The sequence below is a fragment of the Fopius arisanus genome, unplaced genomic scaffold, assembly GCF_000806365.1.
Source record: "Fopius arisanus strain USDA-PBARC FA_bdor unplaced genomic scaffold, ASM80636v1 scaffold00004, whole genome shotgun sequence".
Classification (NCBI taxonomy): Eukaryota; Metazoa; Arthropoda; class Insecta; order Hymenoptera; family Braconidae; genus Fopius; species Fopius arisanus.
Window position 1 is genome coordinate 1,103,882 of NW_011887743.1, and position 23,972 is coordinate 1,127,853.

General features: G+C 40.8%; 1 protein-coding gene across 4 annotated transcripts in view; it reads right to left on the bottom strand.

Annotated features, from left to right (window-relative positions):
• LOC105271464 (SAM and SH3 domain-containing protein 1) overlaps window positions 1-23,972 on the bottom strand; it is a 136,363-nt gene that overhangs the window by 23,584 nt on the left and 88,807 nt on the right. For all 4 annotated transcript variants that reach the window (XR_892652.1, XM_011313053.1, XM_011313040.1 and 1 more), the window contains exons 2-4: window positions 11,937-12,125; window positions 11,414-11,571; window positions 9,293-9,339 (exon numbers count right to left, since the gene is read on the bottom strand). Coding sequence is in view for 3 of the 4 variants with exons in the window: in XM_011313053.1 (XP_011311355.1) it covers window positions 9,293-9,339; window positions 11,414-11,571; window positions 11,937-12,125 (394 nt within the window). In the remaining variant the exon portion in view is untranslated. The remainder of the gene's footprint in view (window positions 1-9,292; window positions 9,340-11,413; window positions 11,572-11,936; window positions 12,126-23,972) is intronic.

The following is a 23,972-nucleotide window of genomic DNA, read 5'->3' on the forward strand; positions in this document are numbered from 1 at the left end:
TATGGGGTGAGTTGGAAAAAGATAATTACTAGAATAATTTGAATGTTCCAAAAATCTGACGATTGCAGATTCACAAGCGAATGACTCGGGATGAAAGACTGCACGCGTTTCAAACCTCAGAAGAAAATGGTAATGATATTTGGATAAAAGTAACAGATCAGAAACTGATGGATCAAGTGAGAACTCAGAGAAGACATTTTCTGGGGGTAATGGATTTTTTTTTGTAATCGACAGTTCAAAAGTATGAAGTTGTTCCCATCCATTGGCCGAGGGTTCAGAAGAGGAACGCAGAAATTGGTATTGGAATTCACGTCAAGGCATTTGGAGAAGACATCGACTTGTGGCTTTCGCCAACGGACGGAATGCTCGTGGGATTCGACACTCCTGTCTATACACTACTAAAGAGAAAGTCCACTTTGCACTTTAATAAATATCCGCATGTAAATATTTCTCTTTTCATTATGAATAACGCGGTTTTGAATTGAAAAGATTCATTGCTGTTTCGAATGAGTCACAATCTGACGATTTGACCGAATCATATTCTTCTAGCTAATGCGGGGCTTGGAATCCTATGAAGATCTGAAGAAAGCCGCGGTCGTCGTTGTCAGCGAACCAAGCCAGAACCATCGAAGAATCGTAAGTTCTCAATCAACAATCATGTACCCAAATCGATTATTTTGAAGCGTCTGGTATCAAATTGAGAAGTTTAAACTATCGTACTCTTTGTGGATTAGGTGGGCACCGTCGGATCGAATAATTTGGTCATCGCACCACTTCCTGAGCGGCTTATCAACGAAATCAAGAGACAGCGCAGATCAATCGATAACATCTCCCAATCCGATCAAGACGATTATCATTATCATATCGTTTACAAAAGATCAGCATCTGTAGGGAGGACTGAGTATCTAGGAGCAGGTGCGTTTTGTGATCTCCGTACGATCCAAATGACTTCGTCAATGTGCATCAAGAGATCAGACTGTTTGTCCAATTCATTTCAGCACCAACGAATGCTACTGCTGCACCTTCTGCAGCCCCTCCTCCAATTCCTGATACGGTGTATCCTGAGATCTTGGTCGTTGTCAGTCATGATCTCTTCAAAAAAATAGGTGATAAAGTTATGGATACTGTTGCTTATGTGGTAGCCTTTTGGAACGGCGTTGACTTGAAGTACAGAAGTTTGAAGAATCCTACGTACAGACTCAACATAGCAGGGATTGTTATCACCAAGGTTAGTTCTCTCCAAATCTCAAATAATGATCTCCCGTTTCTTATATCCTCCGAAATGAAATTCGGCATTCAATTAATCTAGAATCCAGAAGCCCTCACTTACATAGAACAACATGAATCAAAAGAAAACTCTTCTCTAGCCGTCTATGACGCGCTGTACGCAAGTTCTGATTACTGGCCTCAGCAAAATCACAGTATCCCGCTCGAAAGCTATGATATCCTCGTCACTATGACCTCGTAAGAAACAAATTCATTGCTATATTCATCAACCGTGCAAATAAGTCATCAAGTATCTCACTATTGGAATTAATTCCTTGTGTAGACGGCAATTGTGTCGGCATTACCCAACCAGCAACGATCGCGATTGTGGAATTGGCGGTAAGTTTAAAGAATTTGGACAACGAAGTCCATAAAAATCTTTGAATTGCTTTTGTTTGATTTGTTGTCATCACAGGTATCTCGTGGACAGAAGGAGCTTGCGGTATGCGGAAAATGTATCAAGTGGAGACCAGCAAAGTGTCAATACTCAGAGACAGCGGAGGATTCGATGGTATCTACGCGGCTGCACACGAACTTGGACACATGTAAGTTAGAAATCTGAGAGCTCCTGAAGTATAACTCATAACTTCATGTTTTTATATCTGTGTTCATTAATTTCCATTCAGGCTAGGTGCCAATCATGATGGAGAAGATTATCCCGATTGTCCTGAAAAGGATGGACACATTATGAATCCAACCATTCCGTTGAACGGATCCCCAAACTGGTCAAAATGCACCTTGAAAGATTTCCAGAGATTCCTGAAGTAAAAATCCCATTATCGATCTTCTTGATATTAGGATGCAGTCTGATTACATTTTTCTTTCAACAGTCGAAACCCTGCTTGCCTGTACAACAATCCAATTCAGAGGAGCGTCTTGCCAAGGTACTTGCCAGGGAAGTTCATGGATGCTGATCAGCAGTGTTTGAAATTCACTGGGACCAAAGCCTGCAACATAGATGGCAGAATCTGTAGTAGATTGGGTTGCGAGATAATTGGTGATTCGAGATTCTGCAGGCAGATATTAGGTGGTGCGGCTGATGGCACGACCTGTGGACCCGACATGATCTGTCTGAATGGACGATGCCTTGAGGAGTCCCAGTTGTTCGGATATTAGCGCAATTATTCCTTATTCAATATCTGGTGTTTTGTCAATGAAGAATAATTAAATCATTGAGTGAGTTCTGGATATTTTTTGAATCCTCTCTGTTTGTCCCGATAACAAGTATCCATCAAAATTAAAACCTGCACCGTTGAACCGCAAGATCCAAATGTTACCGTGAATTCGTTACGTCGAATGTCAATATCACATAAATAATCGAATGAATTCGGGGCTAACCACGACATCACTATCCATTAACGAATAATAGTAGTTCACCGTTAGTCTACTCTGTGGACTGACCCGTCACTATATTGTATTACCGTTTCATGCATCCGTTTATTACCAGCGACAATAACGCTGTACCCTAATTACCGAGGGCTTCGTACACAACGGGGCAAGAGAGAAGGGCAAAGTGGGAATACAACGCACGAGTGCAGATCACGTTCACAGCTGACTATATACAGCTTGGGGATGAATTAACATATCCACACGTTACGCAATTAGGTCCTACGATGACATTATCACCCACATGCGATATCATTTGCTCTTCGGGTTGCATATTTTTTTTCATTCACTGTGAAACTCCACGAGTTAGCAAAAAGAAAAAAAAAAGCATGGGAGTCAAATTTATTTATTCGTCGGGGATGGATTATATTTTAACACGAGCAAGGTTGGAATTGATTCGAGTAATATCCAAAGATTGGATGGCCTGTGGAATGGCTTCAGCGAGATTAATTTCATATCCCAGGAGTATCGACTAGTCAGCGCACTAATATAAATTATTCCGTGATATAAAACTCGGAGGGGTTATATCTGTTTACTATTTTCAGCTCGTTTTTCCTCGTTACCCGGAGGCCTTTTTTACGACAAACCATAAACAGATTAATTCATCGCGTGGTTGATGAAAAAGCCACGTAGTCTACAGCCACTAAACAACACCGATATCAGTACACATCTGACTTTAACATTAGTGTTTAATGTTCATACGGATTATTACCTTTGTATGCACAAAATACGGGGCTGTCATTTTTTTTTCCCGTCTCGTATAGGTAACAAGAGAAAAACTGACACTCGTGCCACAAGCGCATGCACTCACAGATGAAATTCTGATGTTATCTGAGTTTATAAGAGATATCGCATTGAAACGAGTTGTTGGGAGCTCGTCAGATGGGTTTATGCGTACGATATAAAAAAAAAGGGATGGAGAAGAAAATATAGGGGAATGGTGTAACAGAACGGGGCCCGTCCCGTTGTTGACGTGACGAGTTATCGGGTCGTTAAGGCCGTTCTTCGGAGGAGGCACGCGATCTTTGTATGCAAACACGCACACTTGGATAAATTGGAGAATTTAATTATTCGACTGCGTGGATGAATTTTTGATATTGAGTCGTTAAACCAATTTTTAGTTATTTCAGAAAACTCGCGGGAATGACATTGACAACGGATTAATAGACGAAAGATAACGAACAAATGTGGAGATAGATCATTTTCAGAGTGTAATTCATTTTTGAGTTTATGGAGACGGATTGAAATAATAACACGATTTTTCTCGAGCCTCGCACCTCTTTTTTTTCCCACTATTTTGGCGCAGTAAAATTTTGATGGCAGAGTGCATACCGCATTGGCGCGACGGATGGAAAATAAAAAATGTGAAAAAAAAAAAAGATTGGAAAGTGGCGACTAAAAAAATGAAAGTGAACGAGCGCAGGGGAAAGAATACAGAGTACTCCCCAGGGACGTTTGGAATTTTCGTTCCCGTAATATCGAAAATATATTGGTTGGCTGTAACCACAAGTCATGTTCAATCGAATGAATCGTATGGAATAAAAATAAACTTGCTTTTGCAGTCCGTCGATTGCGCAGAGGCCTCGGTATCAGTAAGAATATATGGCACGGCGAAATGCCAGACAACGAATTCAAGGGTATTTCGCATCACCGGAGAGGGAAAAATACAGTGAACGAAATTGTTTTAGGTATGAGGATTCGCGGAAAATGAGAAAAGTTTGAAATTAAGATGTACGATTTTTCGACGAAATCTGATTTCCGAGGGTAATGCATGATTTATTGAGCGGAAGAGAGCGCAGACGAAATTAGAAATGAAAAATAAGTGAAATCTCAGGTTGAAAACAGAATGGAATGGAAATATTCTCCCAGATGAGAAAATTCAATCGAAATTATTGAAAAAGTTCTGAAGCAAAATGAATATCAGAAGTTTCAATAATTATCGGAGTAGTCATGAAAATTGAAATACTCTCGGTTTTATACTTTCGGCCAACGCGTTTCATTGAGGAGAAAAAAAAACGCATTTCCCTAAAACCCTCGATAAGAATTTCAACGATATCAAAAAGAATAAGTGATATGCATGAACGGATAAAAGCAGCAATGCACCACCATCAAAGCATATACGACGCCAAACTTTGTTACATAACCTGGCAACACCATCTACGATATTTTCCCACCCCCATCAATTTGAAAACTCCGTTGGTGTGTGTCTGTACGTGTATCGGTCCGATGTTTTTACTCTCGCTTCGATACACCTCCTCTTGTGATGTGTTTTTTTTTCAACCTTTTAACGTTTTTCCTTTCTCATCCTCCGGCCTGTTTGCCGCGACAGCTTTTTCTTGCCTCAACCACGTTTATATACACCATTGCGACAGAAAATGCGAAAAATTATCCAATTCCAGGTACTCGAGCCCTGACTACCTCTTTTTTCATTATTTCCCTCCTTTTTCCACCTAAAATGCACCTACGAGTGGAAGAAAGTCTTTTTTCTCTCGTCTTGTGTTGCTCTCAGAATTACGATCTATGTTTTCCACTCTCCTCTTGCATTAGAGTGGAAAAAAGAGTTAATTCAAATTGAGTTATTGCATTCGGGAATTTCGTGGTTGTGACATTGCGTAACATATCTTCACTTTTAATTCTTCAAGTTGAGACTTCCAATTTTTTGGTCGTTACGAAGATTAAGCGATACATTCAATGCCTCGAAAGTAATTTACTCTTGACCACCGGGTAAAATTCCTCTTCAGAATTTTCCACCAGTCTTTACACCAAGAGCGGGCCATTTTTCATGAAGGCGGGCAAATGAAAGCACGATATTCCCCTTAAAAAGTTATTAAACACGGTGATCGCCTGAGGATCTTTCACCAACCTCTATGGTAACCTTCTTCAAGAAGTTGTAATGTGCTTTTGAAATTTCTCTCCTTTCTTCACCGTCAACGGTTCAAAGTTCTGCCAGTGGTTTTTTTTTCCCCCACAAACAAGCGACAGATTTTAATACCGGGTCATTTCCTCGGAAATTATCCACAATGTAATACATCTCATGAGTTTTTAATCCACGTTGAGTAATAATCCACTCGACAAAGAACTCTAATGCCAAAATCTCCATAAAGATGTAAAAAACATTTATCTCTCCGAAACAATGGAGAGGAAGAAGTCGTTAGTTTACACAGGTCCCGGGTTTGTTCGCCAAAAGCTATAAAGCTGTTTAAAAACGTGTCGTGGGTCATGTAAAGGTGTGGAAAAGCCGTCGCGGTGTCATGCACGGTCGGACCCACTTCCGGGCTGAATGTCTCTCGTCAAGAGTACCTCGACACATCAGAGAAAGGGGATGAAGTTTCATCATTGTCTATTCTTCCCTATTTGTCACGCCTCTGCAACAGCGGAGGTGCATGCATGCACGTTACCATGACAACCTGCCAAGAGCGATAGCACCCTCTCGTACTCTCGTTGTTTCAATTTTTTTTCTCTCCTCACTCACCTATCCAACGTTTTTGTGTTACGGTCACACACTTTTCACCATCTACCGTCAACCTTTTTCAGTCGAGGTACATTCCGCCTGAGCCAAAAGGTTCACCGTTTACACGTGTGCATTTCTGTGTACCACTTGGGTAACGGGGTAGGCGCGAATGATAGACACTTTGTGTCTCCCCTCGAGTGCAACTGAGCGTCTAAGAAGAACAAGATGATGGACAATGCGCAGAGGGAGACTAAGAGATGCTTCGGTTAGAGGGAATGTTGATGGGATTATACCCGGAGAAGTCATCGTGAATAAAGTTCAAGAGTCGGAGGAAATCGTCGAGGGGATCGATTTGTTTATTGTCAGACGGTAGGAATAAAATTCGACTTGGGGGAATCTTTTTTGACTTGATTCAAGTTGAATTTAACTCGATTCAAGTCAATTTGCAACTCAGACATGACCTCGAGGACTGACATTTGAATTGAATGTCCCAATGACGTGATTCAACTTGAGCCGAAGTCAAGTAGAATCAGTCCATGAATTGAGGGATTGAATTCAGAAAAAAATTCAGGGAATCCGGGTAACAAACAATTTGAATCTCCGAAGAATTAATCACAACCCGAAATAATGCGCTTTAAATTTCCACTCGACTTATCGTTCCACCCGATGATCCCAGAGACGATACCCCCGGCAAAATAAAAATGACAAAAAACCTTACACCAAACGCAAGAGCGTGACAGAGGAATGGTGTCTGTTGATCGATCAGTAGTGATATCCTCACTGGAGGACAGAGAATATGCTAAATAGGTTGCAATTAAACGAGCACCATTTGCATGGGGGGTATTGTTTAATCCGCCTACTAAACACGAGATTGTCCAGTTGATGCGACTGATACTGTTCAACGGCATACCAACATTATCAGTTCAATGACCTACCACACCCATAGACAAATAACAATAACAAATAACAATCTGACATCAACCGTTCGTCTAATAAAAAACTCCAATGCATTACCCAAGCGATCCATCCCCCAAAAAATTGGAGTGCTCCTACAATTGCCACCAGCTAGATCTGTTCTATCATATCGAAAAACGAATGAAGAGAATGGAGCTGTCGACTCTGCCAACTAAAAACTTTGTTATCGAAATAGCCGTTTGGCAAGTGGAACTTGTCGAGTGAAGAATAGAGGAATGAGTGGAAAAATAAAACGAGACAAGTGGAGAAGATCTAATCCACTTGATACCAGATGCATGAAGTGTAACTTGAAGTGTAACTTGAAAATTGATAAGATTGAGAGTCAAAGAGGTAGAGGATCTCACGTGAGTGATAAATAAATTTCAATAATAGATGGGAATTTCAAGTGATGTGATTGGAAGAAGCTCAGCCATGTGACAAGATTCACACGATTCTTCATGAATATATGGATGCACCGAATAAAGTGGGTACATTGGTATGGCAAAGTATACGGTAACCATGTCGTACACGGTTTGTGAATGGAATGCAGACCTCGGGCATTGTTGTATAGACGTAACTCCCACCGTTGTTGAAGATGTGTAACCACGCGGTGCACAAATACAATGAGCTCGAGTAGGTGGTTGCTGTAATTCAGCAGCAATTGGTGCAGTAGCAGATCCAGGTATAAGCACATCGAGTGTACAGGGTGTGGATACCGTGAGGATAAATGCATTCTACCAGCATCTCTACCAGTTTGATTCCAGGGTGAGACAACACCGGTTGAAGGAGACCAAGTGAACAAGGAAGGGCGAGAAGAGAAACTGGTGGGAGTGTACCCAGAGTGCACAGAGACAGTACAGTCGAGGAGATGTGGAATGGCACGGTTAGTGCATAGACTGAGAGCTGATTCCCATTGTAGATGATGTATGCACTCACGGATATATTTGGTTGAGTGAGCATGAGTGTTGGTGTTGGTAACAAGTGCTAAGTGCTGCAATGGGAATCAGGGGTACCTCTTACATTGAATTACTGGATATATACTAAGGTGCTGTGCCCTTAAACTGATTAGTGACGCGATTCAATCGTCGAATCATCATGATGCATTGTAGATTCTTGATTGGATAAAAGCTGTCTTACCGGATTATAACTTTGATAACTTGTCATTCCCAATGAATATGTAGATGCTTTTCCACGAGAACTCGCTAATACCATCGATTGGATATTGCTGAGATATTCAAGATGCACGGAATCTACTAAAAGTGCAATGAGATTTTTATAGAAAGCCCCGAAGTGCCGGGGAGAAAGGTGGAGGGAACGAATTGAAATGCTCCAGGATATGTTTTCCAGAGAGGAAGTGCGTCAAAAAGCCCCATCGCCTGACTATCCCTGACGGTCTCTCCCTCTCTATTTCCCGACTGGGAGTTGCGATCTCAATTGCGTATTCATAAAGGCACAGTTGAGGGAAGGATGGGGGTTTAGGTCATAGCCTCAAGGTTTAAGGGGATAGAGAACGGAAGGATTCGGCAGGAATGAAATATCAACGCGGCCTTTCTCGCTTGTACTGATCCCTTTATATCTATCGGGCGGCCTCTCGTGTCTGTCGATATGAACGATCAAGGGAATTTTTTTTCGTATGTTCTTGGGACTATTGCAATTTTTCACGACACACCACACAATTTTCTTTTTTTTTCCCCGTCAGTATTTTCACTTTGAAAGAAAAAAATATGTACGAGATATTGCGCGTTCCGCCACAAACACAACTTTTTCGCACTGACGAGTCGTAAAGTATTTTGCAAATATTTTTTTCTCCCTCAACCCGTGAGTTTTCATCTCGACCAATTTATAGGGTTCCGCGGGGTATATCGCAACTGTCAAGTCTCTGGGAATTTATGAGATGAACCTATTAAATAAAAGGAATATGTCCTATTGCCTCACCGCGACTCTATTTTATTTTAACCGAACTTCGTACGAGGCGAAATGAAGCAGGCATAAAACACGAAATTCTACCTGAGGTAAATTTCAGTTTTGCGGAGTTGAACGATCGCTATTCGTGTATTTGAAATGAGAAGGGGTAGCCAAGTTTGCGTACATTAACGGAAATTGAGGAAGAGTAGAAGATTCAGTGTCTCCCATTTGAACAAGAAGTACAATTCAACCGACGAAAATTCAAATTGCGTGACAAATATGGGACCCTAAAGATCTAGCATCCGTATGAAATTTGGGTATAAAACTCACCGTTAGGAGGAAACTCGTAGAAGAACGCTGATCTCGGGCTCAGGCAACTGCAACATAATGGAAAACTATATGAGAAGCTATTAGACAAAATATGCAAAATAGAAATTTAAATTGTCAATGGATGAGGGTAAAAGAATATGGGTAAATTTTTCGATGGTTAAATTGAATTAAAAAGTATTTTCCCCGTGCGTTTAGATTTAACGAACGACCTGGTGCATTGATAGTGGAAAATTTGAGTATCGACGCCTCGTTATTGGAGCACTCAATTTTCAGCTTTAGCTAGGGTAGAATAGGTGGAACGATATCGTAAACGTTATGTACTTATACATAGTCGATGAAGTAATTCTGGTTGATGGAATGAACTGCATGGGAACTTGGTAGCCATTTGCGTTTAACACAACCATTACTGATTCGGTTGGCTGACGATGATAACAGCCTGCTTACTGCACCGTTGTTATCGATGATGATGGATGTTCCACTTAGCGTTGAGTTATCAAAGCAGGGTGAAAATTATCAATGTGTCTACTTGGAGATTGATTGAGTAACGGCTTGGGCAGGCTTTTCCTCTATCACGAGTGAATAATCCTGAACTGACAGCTTTGTCACTCCACACTGGCTTTTTGAGAAGGACTACCTTGGTCCGTCTCAATTCCCGGTGAAACCCATCAAGATATTCCCCGGAATAACGTACACTTCCTGGATAACAACGAGCACCGGAGCGTGAGAATCCAGCGGTTGAGAATTTCTAATAGGTACCGAAGGCTTTGCACAATTCCAATACAGTGGTCTACGACTAACCGCATACTAATGGAACCCTTTGAGGAAAAGCTAACATCTCAATGGTTCAACGCTTGAGTACAGCGCACTCACTTCATTGCGATTAGAGACGATTGCCTCGAGTGCTGCATGTTCAAGTGGTTTCATGATCAATTCGAGGATCACCGGTGATGTTTCGACGGGTTGAATTCAACAAATGGTTCTTTTCGTCCCAAAGAACTGACGGTTCGCCCATCTCATTCGTATCTTGTCCTCGGTCCACAATCCATGACTACGAATGCATTGATGAATAGGATCGATGACATCGCATCGTTGACAATTGGCCGTCAGTACAATCCAAAGCTTTGACATCATTCGCTTCTCGATTTGCGATAGCACAGGGCATACAGAATGATCCTCTCCCGGAGTTTAATCAAAATCCCGTAGTCCACTGTTCTCAGCTGTTACGAAATCCCACCATTTACCGAATCAACCGAGAACAATAGGGCTTCTCTCTGTGCAATTAATTCTGTTCTGGTGATCGTTTCACAACGTACATAACATACGATATGGTTTCTACGTCAATGAACCAGAACGACGACATCAAGATTTGTCTTTTACCTACTCAGCTCAAATCTCTGTTATCGGTTGAATACGCCAAATCTATCTACCAATGTATCCAGTGTGTAGTGGTGAAACTAGCTCGAGTTTCATGTACGTGTCTCAGTTGAAATATCTTCGTAGACTAAGCTGTAAATTTCTGACAAGTACAACTGTGTGCACTGGGAGATCTAGGGATGTGCAGTGGAGGACGGATTCGCGCATTGACAAATTATGCAGATGTCAGATGAGATGCAGATCCCATTGGCATTTGGGTTGTGAGATAATGAGGTAAACTTGAGAGTTCAGTGATAATGAATGTTTGGAATTATGTCTTTAGGCCGATGTTGCAAGATTCGGGTGATTTTATCGAGTTTCTTCAGAGTGTTTTTGAAATTGCGGCTCTAATTAACCGTTAAGTATCAAGTAGCTGATAGCCTTCACTGCAGATGGTGTTTCGAGATCGTAACAGTGGCAATGGGTAATTATGTATAATAAACCGACGCCTTCTCCTCTCTTTGCAAATGCAGAACTCTTTGACCAACTCGACACTCCAGTATTACCGTTATTAGTTAAGCAACATGGCTACTGCAAATGGTATCCAATTTTCTCCTCAAATAATGTAATGAGTATTCAGTGCGAGGGACACGGTATTCTGACTTCATTAATTCGAGAATATTCTGATATTTGGAGAGACATTTCGCAGATTGTGCTGTGGGGACTGGTGAAGGTGGAATAGAACTCTAGACGAACTTGTGTATTTACCTTTGGTATGTTTGATGGTGTCCGGTAAGACCGATGGCGGGATTTTGAGTGGCAAGGGCGAGTTTCTGCTGTCTCTGCTGCAGCATCTGCCGGCCGAAGACACCGTATCCGAAGCCATATATCTCATCCTCTTCCTTGTCACTCAAGCAGCTTGAAGGCTGAAACACAAAATTATTGTTTCGAATACGTGATTATGATTCCCAGAAGAGAAAAATATTTCCAAATTACATTTGTTCCAAGACTTATGATTTCAAATTGATCCCAATGAAAGTCAGATTTCCAAAAGATTTGAAAATAGGATTTTACGATGATGTGGAAATGTTAAAAATAACTCCCCAAAACTATTTCAGTTGGTGTACTCTTTGATAGCGATGGGTAAGACTCTTTCAGAGTCAAAGAAATGTCCCTGTGGGACAGACAGAAGTTGTCTGAAAGGTATCGTTACTTTCTCCCTTTCATTCTGCTCTACCGTTTGCTCGCGTTGCCCATGGCATTGAAAAGTTGAGACAGAAATGTTGCTTACCGAGTATTTTCCGGGCACGTAAATGGGTTGCGAATGACTGGTTGTGAGCTGAGTGTTAGGTATTCTTGGTGAGGCATTTGTTTCACGGCGTCGGAGCTCCTCGAGGGGTTCCAGGACATCACCGTAATGCGTTCTGAAGAGGTCTGCGTACCTTGACGCTAGTCCCTCCAAGTATCCCTGTTCACCCTCCTGAAAAGAGAAATAAATAAAACGAGGTTGAGTAAGTCTGCACGTCTCCATTGACGATATATTATGCAATTCATATTGATGATGCACAGGATAATTCAGTGATTGAACAATGTTCAGACATAATGACGGTCTCATATTGCTTTATATTGCCTCGTCTCATACTTCGGTATTGATCGACGTCAATTTATTCGCGTACTCTACTCTCAATTCAATTGAATCATCCAATAATGATGGTATCGAGTATTCATCAAATTGCACTCGCTGTTTCGTCCTTCTTAATTTGAAAATCATTACAGTAATAATGGAATATTTTATGGAAATTTCGTCTGTTATACTGGATTCTTATGTCTCTCTGGAGATGTCTTGGAGGATAGTAGTTGAAAAAGTGATAGCAGAAAGGAAATGAAAAGTCACAAAAATGTACCTTACAATCCACCTCCCAGTCGCTCATTTTTACATAAAAGAAAACTCTCTACCTTTTCAATTCCTCAACTCCACCCCCCCCCCTTCCCCCCTTGTTTTCCAAGTATTAGAGTACATCTAGAATGCTCCTCTCAGACTAAAAACACAAATAAATAATGAATAGATGGAGAATGAAAACAGAATGGTCCAGTGATGGAATAAGACGTTGGGAGTCATCTTGACAATTCTCGACCATTTGCACATGCTTATGTATATCATTTATTCGAATGTCTCTCCTTTACCGGAGATAAAGAATAAAAAGGTAACGTAAAACTCGGACTACGTCGCAGTGAATATGGAATAAAGGTTTTATGGAGGACTTTGTTGGTGGAAGTGTTACATTAATATTTCAGGATTTTCACTCGCGCACTTGTGCAAGTCCCAAACTCAACAGCAGGACCTCGAGAAAAAAAAAAGGGGAAACGGTACGTGGAGTTGAGTGAGAATGGGATGAGGTGGACTAGACGCTCTCCTCTTTTATGGGTTCTGGGACTTTGTATGAGCTACATGTTCGTATTTACACTTTAAGCACTTGCCATTTTCGTGTATTCTAAATGCATTCGGACAAGAGTTGGCTAGTATTTAGAATATATTCGCTAATGTTAGGGGTTCTCGACAATTGTTTATCCCCGGTGTACGTTCGGTAGGAATAAATGAATTCAATGGCTTGAAGGGATAACCGAAAAAAATTTCACTCGAGTCCCGGAATTATTTTCACTGGAAGAACGAGGTAGTGATTTCAGTTATCGGTACTATCAGTCAAATCACGTTCAATGAAGTCACAAAAAATATGAGTATTCAATCAAAGTTTTTTCGTCATCAAGTGGCGCATTGTCTGATTCAATCTTCTACCGTCTCTGCTAGCTCGTCTAATAGGAAAATGAATCAAAAAGGAATATTACCACCCTCTTTTCTACCCGGAGGATGTGATAGCCGGTGGAAGTATGTAAAGGATAGTATAACGCCCGTGAGAGATCTTCATTACGATAATCTTTCAGTATGAAATTCCCGAGTGGTTTGAGTGAGACATTAAGGGAGGCATCGGTGAATGTTAGAACGCTAGGATAAAACTGAACAGAACGAGGTCTTACCGAGATACTCCTCATCTTATCGTACGATCCCACTGGCTATTAATTAGAATTCCAATCTTTCGATTTAATATGCCTTTGGAGTTTTCAGGATATTCCATTCAACTTCATTCCCTATTGCAAAGTGAACATAACCACCTCGTTTTATTCTGTATTCACTGATTGACGAATTTTTATTTGAAAAGATTAAGAAGTCATATTGATACACAGGAATTTCATACTTTCATCATTTAATCTGGTAAATTAAATTTTCAATGAAAAAATTTAACATCTTGACAAATGAGTCGTTAATTTTCGTTTTAGAATTAAAAGGAGAATGAGGAAATTATTCTCAGTCTTGAAATATTTCTTTATGGGGGATATAATCGTAAGAAACTCATCGCCCATTAACCACCGAGAAATGAAGAAAATAATTCTGTTAAAGGTTGAAGAACTTTTGGTTCGACCCAACCGTCTCAACGTTAATGAAGTTATCCTGATGAAGATGAGAATTTTTAACCCCGACTAATAATTTCATTTTCATTTTCAATTTTTCATTACTTCAAGCGTTCTTGTGGCCTTTGAAAAATTATTCATCGCGGTAAATGCGAGTGAAATGGATATCTCCGTTGATAAATTTCCATGTTTTATTCTATCTTCAACCCCAAAAACTCTAGAGCTACTCTACCGATACAATTCACCTGGCAGTGAGCAACTTTGTTGTGAATTATTTTCTCCCTTCATTTTCCACTTTTTCAAATCATATCGCAAAAGTAGCAACACCATCTCATTCCTCTCTACCGGACCTAGATTCTCATTGATCCGTGGAATAGCTTTTCCAAGGGGTGGGACACGGATAAAATTGAAAAATCGACAAATCACGACTTTTCCGAATCATATGGTTATTGAAATATTATTTTCCCCTTCAATATCCACTTGCTCCATACGCATTGCCTAATTACCCCCCGAATGCCTACAAAACCGTGAAGAAAGCAAAAAAAACATATACAATTTTTTAAAATCTTCTAGAGGGACCATTGAACCAATGTCAGGCTGTTGAGCTCCTCATTATTAAAAAAATAATAATCATACTAGTGAAAAGAAAAATGAATAAAGAGCCCGGGTAGAATGTCGATGGGTGGATGAAAAAGGGGCGGCTTGAAAAGCAGTGGTACAAGAAAAAAAGTGGGGGGAGGGGTTAAAATAAAAATGGAAAAACTTGAGGCCGTTTTTTTAGATCCACTTTACACAGACTCCTTGGGATCTCTATAGACAGGGTGTGCAAGGCACCTCTCAAGGCGCGAAGAAGTGGGTGTCTCGCGATAATTGGTCAGACGGTGGGTGGGTTTATAAGGACGAGGAAATTATTTTCGGGTGGTCCTCTCCAGGGTACGTTGCACCGATCTTATCCGAATCATTAGTGACTACGTACAATACAATAGGGACACGGCAAAAAAGAAAAAAATGTAATTGGCCAAGTAGAATTTGGATGGAAATCCAATTACTGTTAGATCAAGAATTGGAAGAAGAATTAAATATCGCGAGAAAATTATTCCCGTGGAAAACAAATAGAAAAATAATCCGTTATGACTCTTTCATCAAGATAATTTACCACCATGCATCATTCTAATTTTCATCTCAAGCATGTAACTCTATTTTCCCCGTGTTTATCATTGTTTCCATGAATTTTTTATGTCGCCGCCAGCGAGACAATTAAACACATCGTTAATTCGCGAGCTACATACCGGTGTTTCATGATGCACATTATAAAAGAACTTGACACACAGGGGGTGGAAAACTAATGCGAGCCATCAGAGTAATGGCTGTCTCTCAGTGAAACCCTATTTTCCCGGTGTGTCTGGGTACAGACTTCTTCCCGTGGTCTATCTCACTTTTTAAAAAGCGCGAGATTTTTGGAAGTTGAAACACGTCTAGTACAGGCCCACCGGAACAAGAAAGAGAGACAGAGGAGTTTTGCGAGAGAAATGAAACGACCAAAGGGGGAAAAGGTCGACGTCGCATGGGGGCAAAGGGTAAGGATTAATGTGCATCAGACCGAGACACGAGAGGTATGTCGCGGTACTTTACCCCTTTCAGCCGACTCCACAGGATTTTCGTTGGACTGAGGGCTGGCAAGTTGGAAAGGGATAGACTTTGAGAGCAGTCACCTTAATCTCTGCTTGTCCAAGCCGACCTTCTCGACGCCCTGACGAGACCTCCACGTGGTCGTATACCCCATCCTCTTGAGACACTTCACTTCCGTTCCTTTTGTCTTAAAGAATTCTTTTTTTTCTCTTTCACTTGCACTCACTACAACACTTTTTGCTTAATTTATTTTGAGACTCATTAAGAGGACTCTTTCACCCAGCGTTCACCAGATTTTTTCCCGAAAAAAGAGTATTCCTAAAAATTCGGAGGAATATTTGAATAAAGGGGGTGATACTCCGCAGGTCGAGTGTCGAGTATCAAGAGACATCGCTCACCGCTCGAATGAGGCTTTCGTTACCTTTGTCTCATTATGCGACACGCCGTGGAGTCGAAAAAAAAAAACTTGGTGTATTGTCAGTTTAGCGTGTTCTCATTTTGACACGTCTGAAAAAAAAAATGAAAAACAATGATTGTATATGGTAGAGACTAGAAAAGAGTGAGAAGAAAAACGAATAGAAGGGAAATTTTTTAACGGCTGGGTATTCCCGCGTGTCGCATGAAACGCGTACAACGGAAGTCTGCAAGCATTGTTCTTGTCAAAGAGCCGCACAGGGTATCTGTGTAATCCAACTCGTCCTCTTTTTACCCCACCCCGGTATCACCCACAATACCCTCGACGATGTTCCACCATGCTAGACGGCAATCCGGAAATTAATGCAAAGTAAAAGCCTCGGCCCATTTCACTCGAGGCGTGGTGCACGATCAGACGTCGCCGCTTCTCTCTTTTCATTGTGCCAACGTCTTCAGAATTTTTCGTCAGACGGTGGGTAAAATAAAAAAGAGGAGAGGGGGCCCACGAAAAAAAAAGGTGAGGGCTGAGACGTACTTTGGAGACTTTTCAATTTTTCCAGGGGTTCCCCTCCTAAAACAACTCTTCTACCAATTTCTGCCGATGCGCTAACCGTCCACGAGTCTTTCCTTATTATTTCACTGCAGCTGAGATTGGCCACTCTCGCGATTACGACCTCTTCCTTTTGTTTAATAGGATCCCTGAGACATCGAGCGCTCATTCCAGCTGACTTGGCGAGAGTTCCTCTCGAATTCTTCAGAACGATGGACAAAGAAGCGTCAATATCCGTTTTCTTTGCTGTTTCTGTCTGAAGTTTGTCATTGCCCTTGGAGATTTTTCGTATAAACAGTTTACGATCTCTACTATCGTTTAATTATTTCATGAAAATTTTCAAAAATCCGAATGCTGTTATAAAATCATAACTTTTCTGCAAGTCTTGATGGAATAAAATTTTTTCTTCTAACAATTCCAGAGAATTAATAAAAACTCCGGGATCGATGGAATGTCCCTCTACCAATAAAAACACATGAGTCAGCCGGAATTTCGGGGATTAAAACAGCAAGCGAGAGAATTGCATTCCCCGATATAAGCGATACCGAATATTAAATCGGGTATACACACCCCACTCCTTATTTTCCTCTTTGACTCGTATTGCTTTCTCATCGAAATTTAATTTCTCCTCAAAGAGATAGTTAGAGATCGACGGGGTGCGCCTGAATTTGAAAAGGGAGAGGAAGTTTATTAACTTAATTATTCCAACGTCGACAGACATGTCTGACAGCCACTGAAACCTTGACTTAATTCGAAATGATGAGGGTGAAGCGGTTGGAAAAAATTGACAGGACAATGTTTTGAGGGCTGGTGGAGGTCCTTGTATTGTCAGCCGCAAAGTGCGGAAATTCGAGAGCGGAGATGGATGAAAATGCACACGTACTGTGAAGCTAATCGAACAATGGAATGTAGAGTGAGTGGTGGAAGAAAAAAAAAGAAGGAGAAGAACTAGTTGGAGGGAGATTCGTAGTTTAGCATTTATAAAACGTGAATCAACGCACGGTAAGTATAGGCACGGGGTCCAATTGTGCGATGCAAGCCACAATGGACAATTCGAGTATGATGCCGGCAGCATCAAAGCCACTGTGGGTGACACACAATAGGAACTATGGCACTGGTATATGGGGGTTGGGTGCAGTTGCCATTACTACCATTTTAAATGTGCCGAAAAAGAAAAAAAAAAATATTGTATGCACCATCGAAATACATGAGACAAAGCACCACAGGGTCAGGGTGTATCCGGGTGTTAATTTTTAGAGAAAATCCCCATGGGGCTCATGTCATCTCAAAAAATAGAGAAAATCTTGCAGAAAATTCTCGGACTTTCCATGAAATCCGCGTAAAAATTCTGCATTTCCTCTTCAAATTGAAATGCACGAAAAAATTGTGAGGATTTATTATTACAAATTTTTCCACATGTTCCATCCCTCGACGGACGAATCCCCAATTATTCTCGTTCTCATCCAGGGAACATGTAATCGCCTTCATTGAGACAGGAACAGACGGAAGACGTGAGGGATCTATCTTCCACGGGGATGATAAGAATACCCGAGGGCTCTTTTTTCCACATCCCGAGAACAAAAGGTGTGATAAAAACTTGGAAAAAAAAGCTCACGTCGACAGCCATCACCAACTGCTCGCACACTTCACTGTTTTTTTAATGCTATATTTTTTTCATTTTCACTGTTGAACCCGAGGTTATCAGTCCCATTCTGAAAATTGACACTCTTAATCCCTATCTCAAGTATTTCTATTTTCTATTTCTCCCATCCTCAGCCCATTTTTTCTGTTTTCCCGGGCGCTTTGTAATCTCTGGGTCCTGAGCTCAAAGTGATCGACCGCGCACTAGGGAAATAATGAGGGAAAACTCGTGCCCAGACGCCGTCTCATTAAAGATGGTTCATCCACCTTTCGAGTTTGCAATTTTAATTAGTAGAAAAAAAAAAAGAGCCGATCCGTACGTTCACATCGCGTCCTCAACTGCCTTCCACTTCTTTTCCTCTTTTTCATCGCCCTCCCTTCGCCGTCCGTTATCTTTATGTACTTTATTTCACTTGAATTTTTCTTCTTTTGCACACTCGTTCTCATTTCCAACACTTGAAATGAGATAGCGTAATCTCAACATTTCATAATGGTTACACTGGGGCTGATCGATGCACGAGTTTGTGGGAATATGTGAGTCGAATGGCTGCAGGGCATTTTTTTTTCTCTGGTGAGGATTCACCCGGCTCATTAGCATATTCATACAATTAAGGGGAAATATTGAATGTGATGAGTTTGTGTCTTTTCTACGGGTTTGTGTACTTGGTTTCAATTATTTTTAATGAAGCGACCCAATTGCCGGGAAAATATCTGGCCGTCATCCCAGAACTCTACGAGACTAGACTGCACTCAAAAATAAAATATATTTCTGCCAATTAAATTCACCCGTATCAAAGACTTTTTTTTCTGAGATAAGAATTTAAGTCGGGATTTTCAATTATATTTACATGACAGAAAACAAAATGCAAAATGAAAAAAAAATAAATAAATTGAGTTTTTTTCTGCGTTTATCAATTTGCAAATCGATTGACTAATTAATGGGAGAATTTCTGACGAGTTCGAATTCTTTTAATTAATTCTTCTAATTTTTTACTTTTTGGAGCAGAAATTTGTCTCCAGAGTTCGTGGGAAGGATTTTCACCTAGATTACAGTTGTAGCCTACATCTCAGTGATTAGAAGCACGAATGGGCATCGCAGTGATTCGTAGGTTGAGGGAATTTTCCGATGGAATAGTCAGACCACGTTGTGCTTCTGTGGCTTTGTGCACCACACAGCATCGACACTTGCCACAACGTGTCAACATTACTCAGTACGTGACTTTTCCACTGCATTCGAGTCGCGTCGATACCAATCTCAGTGGCTCTCGAGTTGTGGTATTGGTGTTATTTATTTCATGGATTTAAGTAACACTGAAACCACTGGAAGTCAATGAGACAAATTTTCTCCCTCGAAACATGTCACTTTAAATTGTTAGTGGTAAAAGGTTCCTTTTAGGGAATTCCAGTTGAGTTGAAAGGTCTCGCGTTGAAAAAAATTCAAGTTATCTTAGGAATTTAAACTCATTATTTGAGAACTCCCAAAGTCTTGATTTCTTAAAGTCCCGAAGACTTCAAACGCAGCTTTCAATATGATCTGATGTAAGACTCTCGATAAATTAAATAATTTTGGATGTACACGAAAAATTCAGTGGCAGTGGAAAGTTTTTCACAATATTTCACTCGATAATCCACGAACTAATCCTCTCGCCTCCCCATCTCCATCTATTTGTCACCAGAAAACATTTTTTTCCCCGTAAACACCCTCTAATCCCACATTCGCACGTGAATAAAACCTTGACTGAGAATAATATGTACTGTAGACGGGGCAACAACAATCCCTGGCTTGTTTGATGAGCAAAATGAATGAGTGGAGTATAGGGAGAGTAGGAGAAAAGTCGGGGAACAGTCGGGATGAATGAGTTTAGTCACGTGCTGCTCGCGTATGGCTAGCGCGTGTGAATATACATAACCGATGGAAGGGGAAAAGAAAGACGAATAAACCGAGAGTGGAAAAGTCCGGGTGTATACAGACACGTTATCGGTACACCCACAAAAATGAATGGCTCTCGCCAACGGAAAATTCTCAACATTTTTCCCAAATAAAATCTTACCAATCAAACAAATTTTCCGATATAATCGATTCATCCCAAAATAAATTCTCGCAAATCGTGTTGTCTATCTTCAAATTAACGATTGACTTGGAAGACAAAAATTTCGGTGAATATTTGGGACATGTAGACGTGAAGAATAGTGTCTGAGGCGACAAATAAATTATCGGGCAAAAAGGATAAAAACTTGAGAAATCGGTATGGAATTTATCCGCCGTCTGGGTGGCGCAAGGGTGCAAGAAATTTTGCGTCGAAGAGAGTGAGAAAAAGAAAACGAGGTGAAGGCGAAGGAATTCAAGACACCGTTGTGACTTCACTGGCAGTTTTCTGGAGCCGAGTGCTTCTGAAAGTCCATTCGTTACCTCGTCGAGACGTTTAAATGGTTAATTTTTACGGCAGCGATTTTACGCTACCACGTACCCAAGTGTGCCTAGGGTACACCTTAACTTCTCACTCCCTTTTTTCACGGCTAATGTGAATTTATTTCCTCAAGTTAATTATGCGACACTAATTTTTGTCCAACTTGGGTTGGTGGGTTAGAGGAGAAGGATGACAGTACTGAAACTTCTCCGAGACAGTTCTTTTTCCGGGTCTTGAGTTGTCAGGCATTTTTTTATTTTTCAAGTGGCTAACGGCAATGTACATCATCTTCGCTGACCTCCTTTCGACTTAAGTACACAAAGAAGTTTGAGATTTAGCAGGATTTTAAGTTTCCACGGAATGATTTATCAAGGCTTGGAGCACGGCTGTCCGAATTATTTAGAATCTTGATTGATGATTAATTCATTCACTTCAGGAATATCCCGTCCATTTCTCAACTGGAGAAAAGGTTTATCTGAGAACTCTACTAATGATTTATCAATTGAATCGAGTTACTATTCTCTCGTACTCTCTAAAAATTCCATTGAATGCGAATAAAAATGAAAGTTGAAACCTGAGCGATTGGAATTCACCAGGAAAACCGTCAAAATATCGAAAAATGTTTACGCCCTCGAACGTATGAGAGCATTCAGCTTCTCAATACGATAGAACACCCCATAATCCTAAAAATAGGAGTATGCAACATTTTACACGACCACATAAATCCAATTTCCACTAAAAGTGATGCTCCACGGAGACTGGCAGAAACACGAGCAAAAAGAGAAGAAAAAAAAAAAATGAGTTCCCACAGAAAAATATATGATCCCACCGCTCGTAAAATCTGTCTCAATAGTCTAATAGATTATGCGGCCAGACCAAATATTCACCACGTTGGAAATTTTTGCATATCGAAGTGATGAGCAATCGTAAAATTGAAGGTACGTTACGGCATAACCCGACTCTCTGGAGGGTACGAGTTCATTTTTTACGAAGCATTGGTAGTGCACCCCCTGTGGACCATCCTGAGGCACCAGATAAAAGTGTAGATCGAAAAATATAGGTACTTGAGCGGATGTGATGCAGTGAAGACTGGAGAAAAAAAAAAATATATAGCAAAGAAAAAAAGGAAGCGCCGAAGACGTCGAATTGGCGGATGCGATGATACGTGCGTGGAATAGCATCAAGTACGTTTTGAACCCCTTGGAGATTTGACTCTTTTCTATACAAGCTGGTCTCACAATTTTTACCCACCACCTTTTTATTTTCATTCTTTTCGTCTTACTGTATTCCATTCTCTCTCCACCAATTTTCTTTTTCCACCCTTCGCGAGTAGAAAAGAGAGAAACTGCCCTCTAGGCGAGAATCTTAAAATATCACCCCGACATAATGCCCATGAATTATTGCGCCATTTAATCATCTCAAATAAGCTCTGTTCACCCTCCAACAACCCCCTCAGGACTCTAGCTCACCCTATCATCCTGGCTTCATTCTAACCAAAAAGACAAATTCTTGGAATACTTCACTGAAGTTTCAGAGTATTACGGTATTGTTTTCACGGTCTGTAACCGCTGGTGGAACGCATTTGAGACACGGAAACAGAATTCCATTTTTTCTGATTTTTCCCATGGAAATACGAATGAAGTGCGGGTCAAATTTGGGGGTTAAAACCCGAATGGATCAACACAGTAATTCAGAACCGACGGTTGGGCCTCACGTGAGGGTTAAATACCCAAAAACAATTTCTTACGTCTCCATAAAATAACGACCGATAAAATTCTGCAAATTTGTAGATCAATGAAATTATCTTCAAGCTATTTTCAACCCATAAACCCATGAGAAGAATACTTGCACATCCGAAGTGCCTCCATAAAATAAAAAAAATAAATGGGCGAGTGTGAAAAATAAAAAAACAACGGGATTGAGAGCATGTATTCTCCTTAACAGTAACAGAAAGGTATTAGTGGTCTGGTATGCATGAAAGAAAACACGTATGCGCGTTATCCCGAATTACGGTTTTTTCCGGTCGTATACTTAAATCACCCCTCTTCCCTCCCCCTGCAAACAAGTATATTCTGCAAATCCCCTTCACACCCGCCACCTATCCAGGAGTTTATTACGCAGACTAATTCCCCATGAAAAGAAAAACGCGTTCGTGTTTTGCGGCGGGGGTTCATTACAGTTGCTCCATGTGAGCGGTTGCACTACACTCAGAGATGCACGTGGAAAAGTGGTGGAGAAAAAGCCTGAAGAGAGAACAAGAACTATGACATCAGTTATTTGTTTGGTCTGCGGTGAGAGAAAGTGGGAGAGAGTTGTTGTAAAAAGTGGGTGGAGGATAGAAGTTGTAGGCGAAACAATGAAAGTGAATGAACGAGCTAGAATAACTCAAAACGACTAAATACTGGATCACACCTCGATCTATTCTTGAAAATAGAAAAAATAAAAAAGTAAATGCACTTTGGATGATTCTGCATGTTTGAATTTATTCTCGTGTTCGGGCGTAAGGAAAAAAAAATGCTGGAGGGGATTTTTGAGGCACTCGAGAGCCTCTCGTGAAAGCAAGAGGATAGATCCTCCGGTGAGAAGTTTACGCATCTCTTGTACCCTATCACATCGTTTTCCCGATGTCAAGAATTTCCCATGTGAATCACCACCTCTCGGTGTGCATATGTGGGAGCACCCTGGGGGAATAAACAACATCGAGAGAATGTAGGTGTCAAAGTCTCACACCAGGTGATTCAAATGGAATCAGTCTTCCTGCGAAGCGAAGATTTTGCATTTCAAGTTTTTGGATTGTTTGGGGGAGATTGGTTGGGCGATGGCTTCTTGAGAAGTTTCTTATCCCGATAGGAATAGGTTGGAGCAAGTTGGAATGCCTTCTGAAATCAATGTCACATGACGAAGTCTCGGGGCCAAACATTCAATATTGATATCTCAGAGTCTCGTGAGGGCAAACACAAGAAGTGAAAATTAAAGAGGATTTAAAACTTCCTCGAAGTCCAAGAACTCCCTCTCATTTCTTACTTTCTGAGTCAAAACTTCAGCGATAAATTGAAATATTGAAGGTCACATGAAGGTTAACCCACAGTTCTCAACATAAATACTGATGAAGGTTAAAGTCAAGGGCAAAAAACAGAATGATAATGAATTAAGAAGCGATAAACGGAAAGACCAACAATAAAGGTGTGAGTGTGAGATTGATCCAAACAAGGAAAATGTA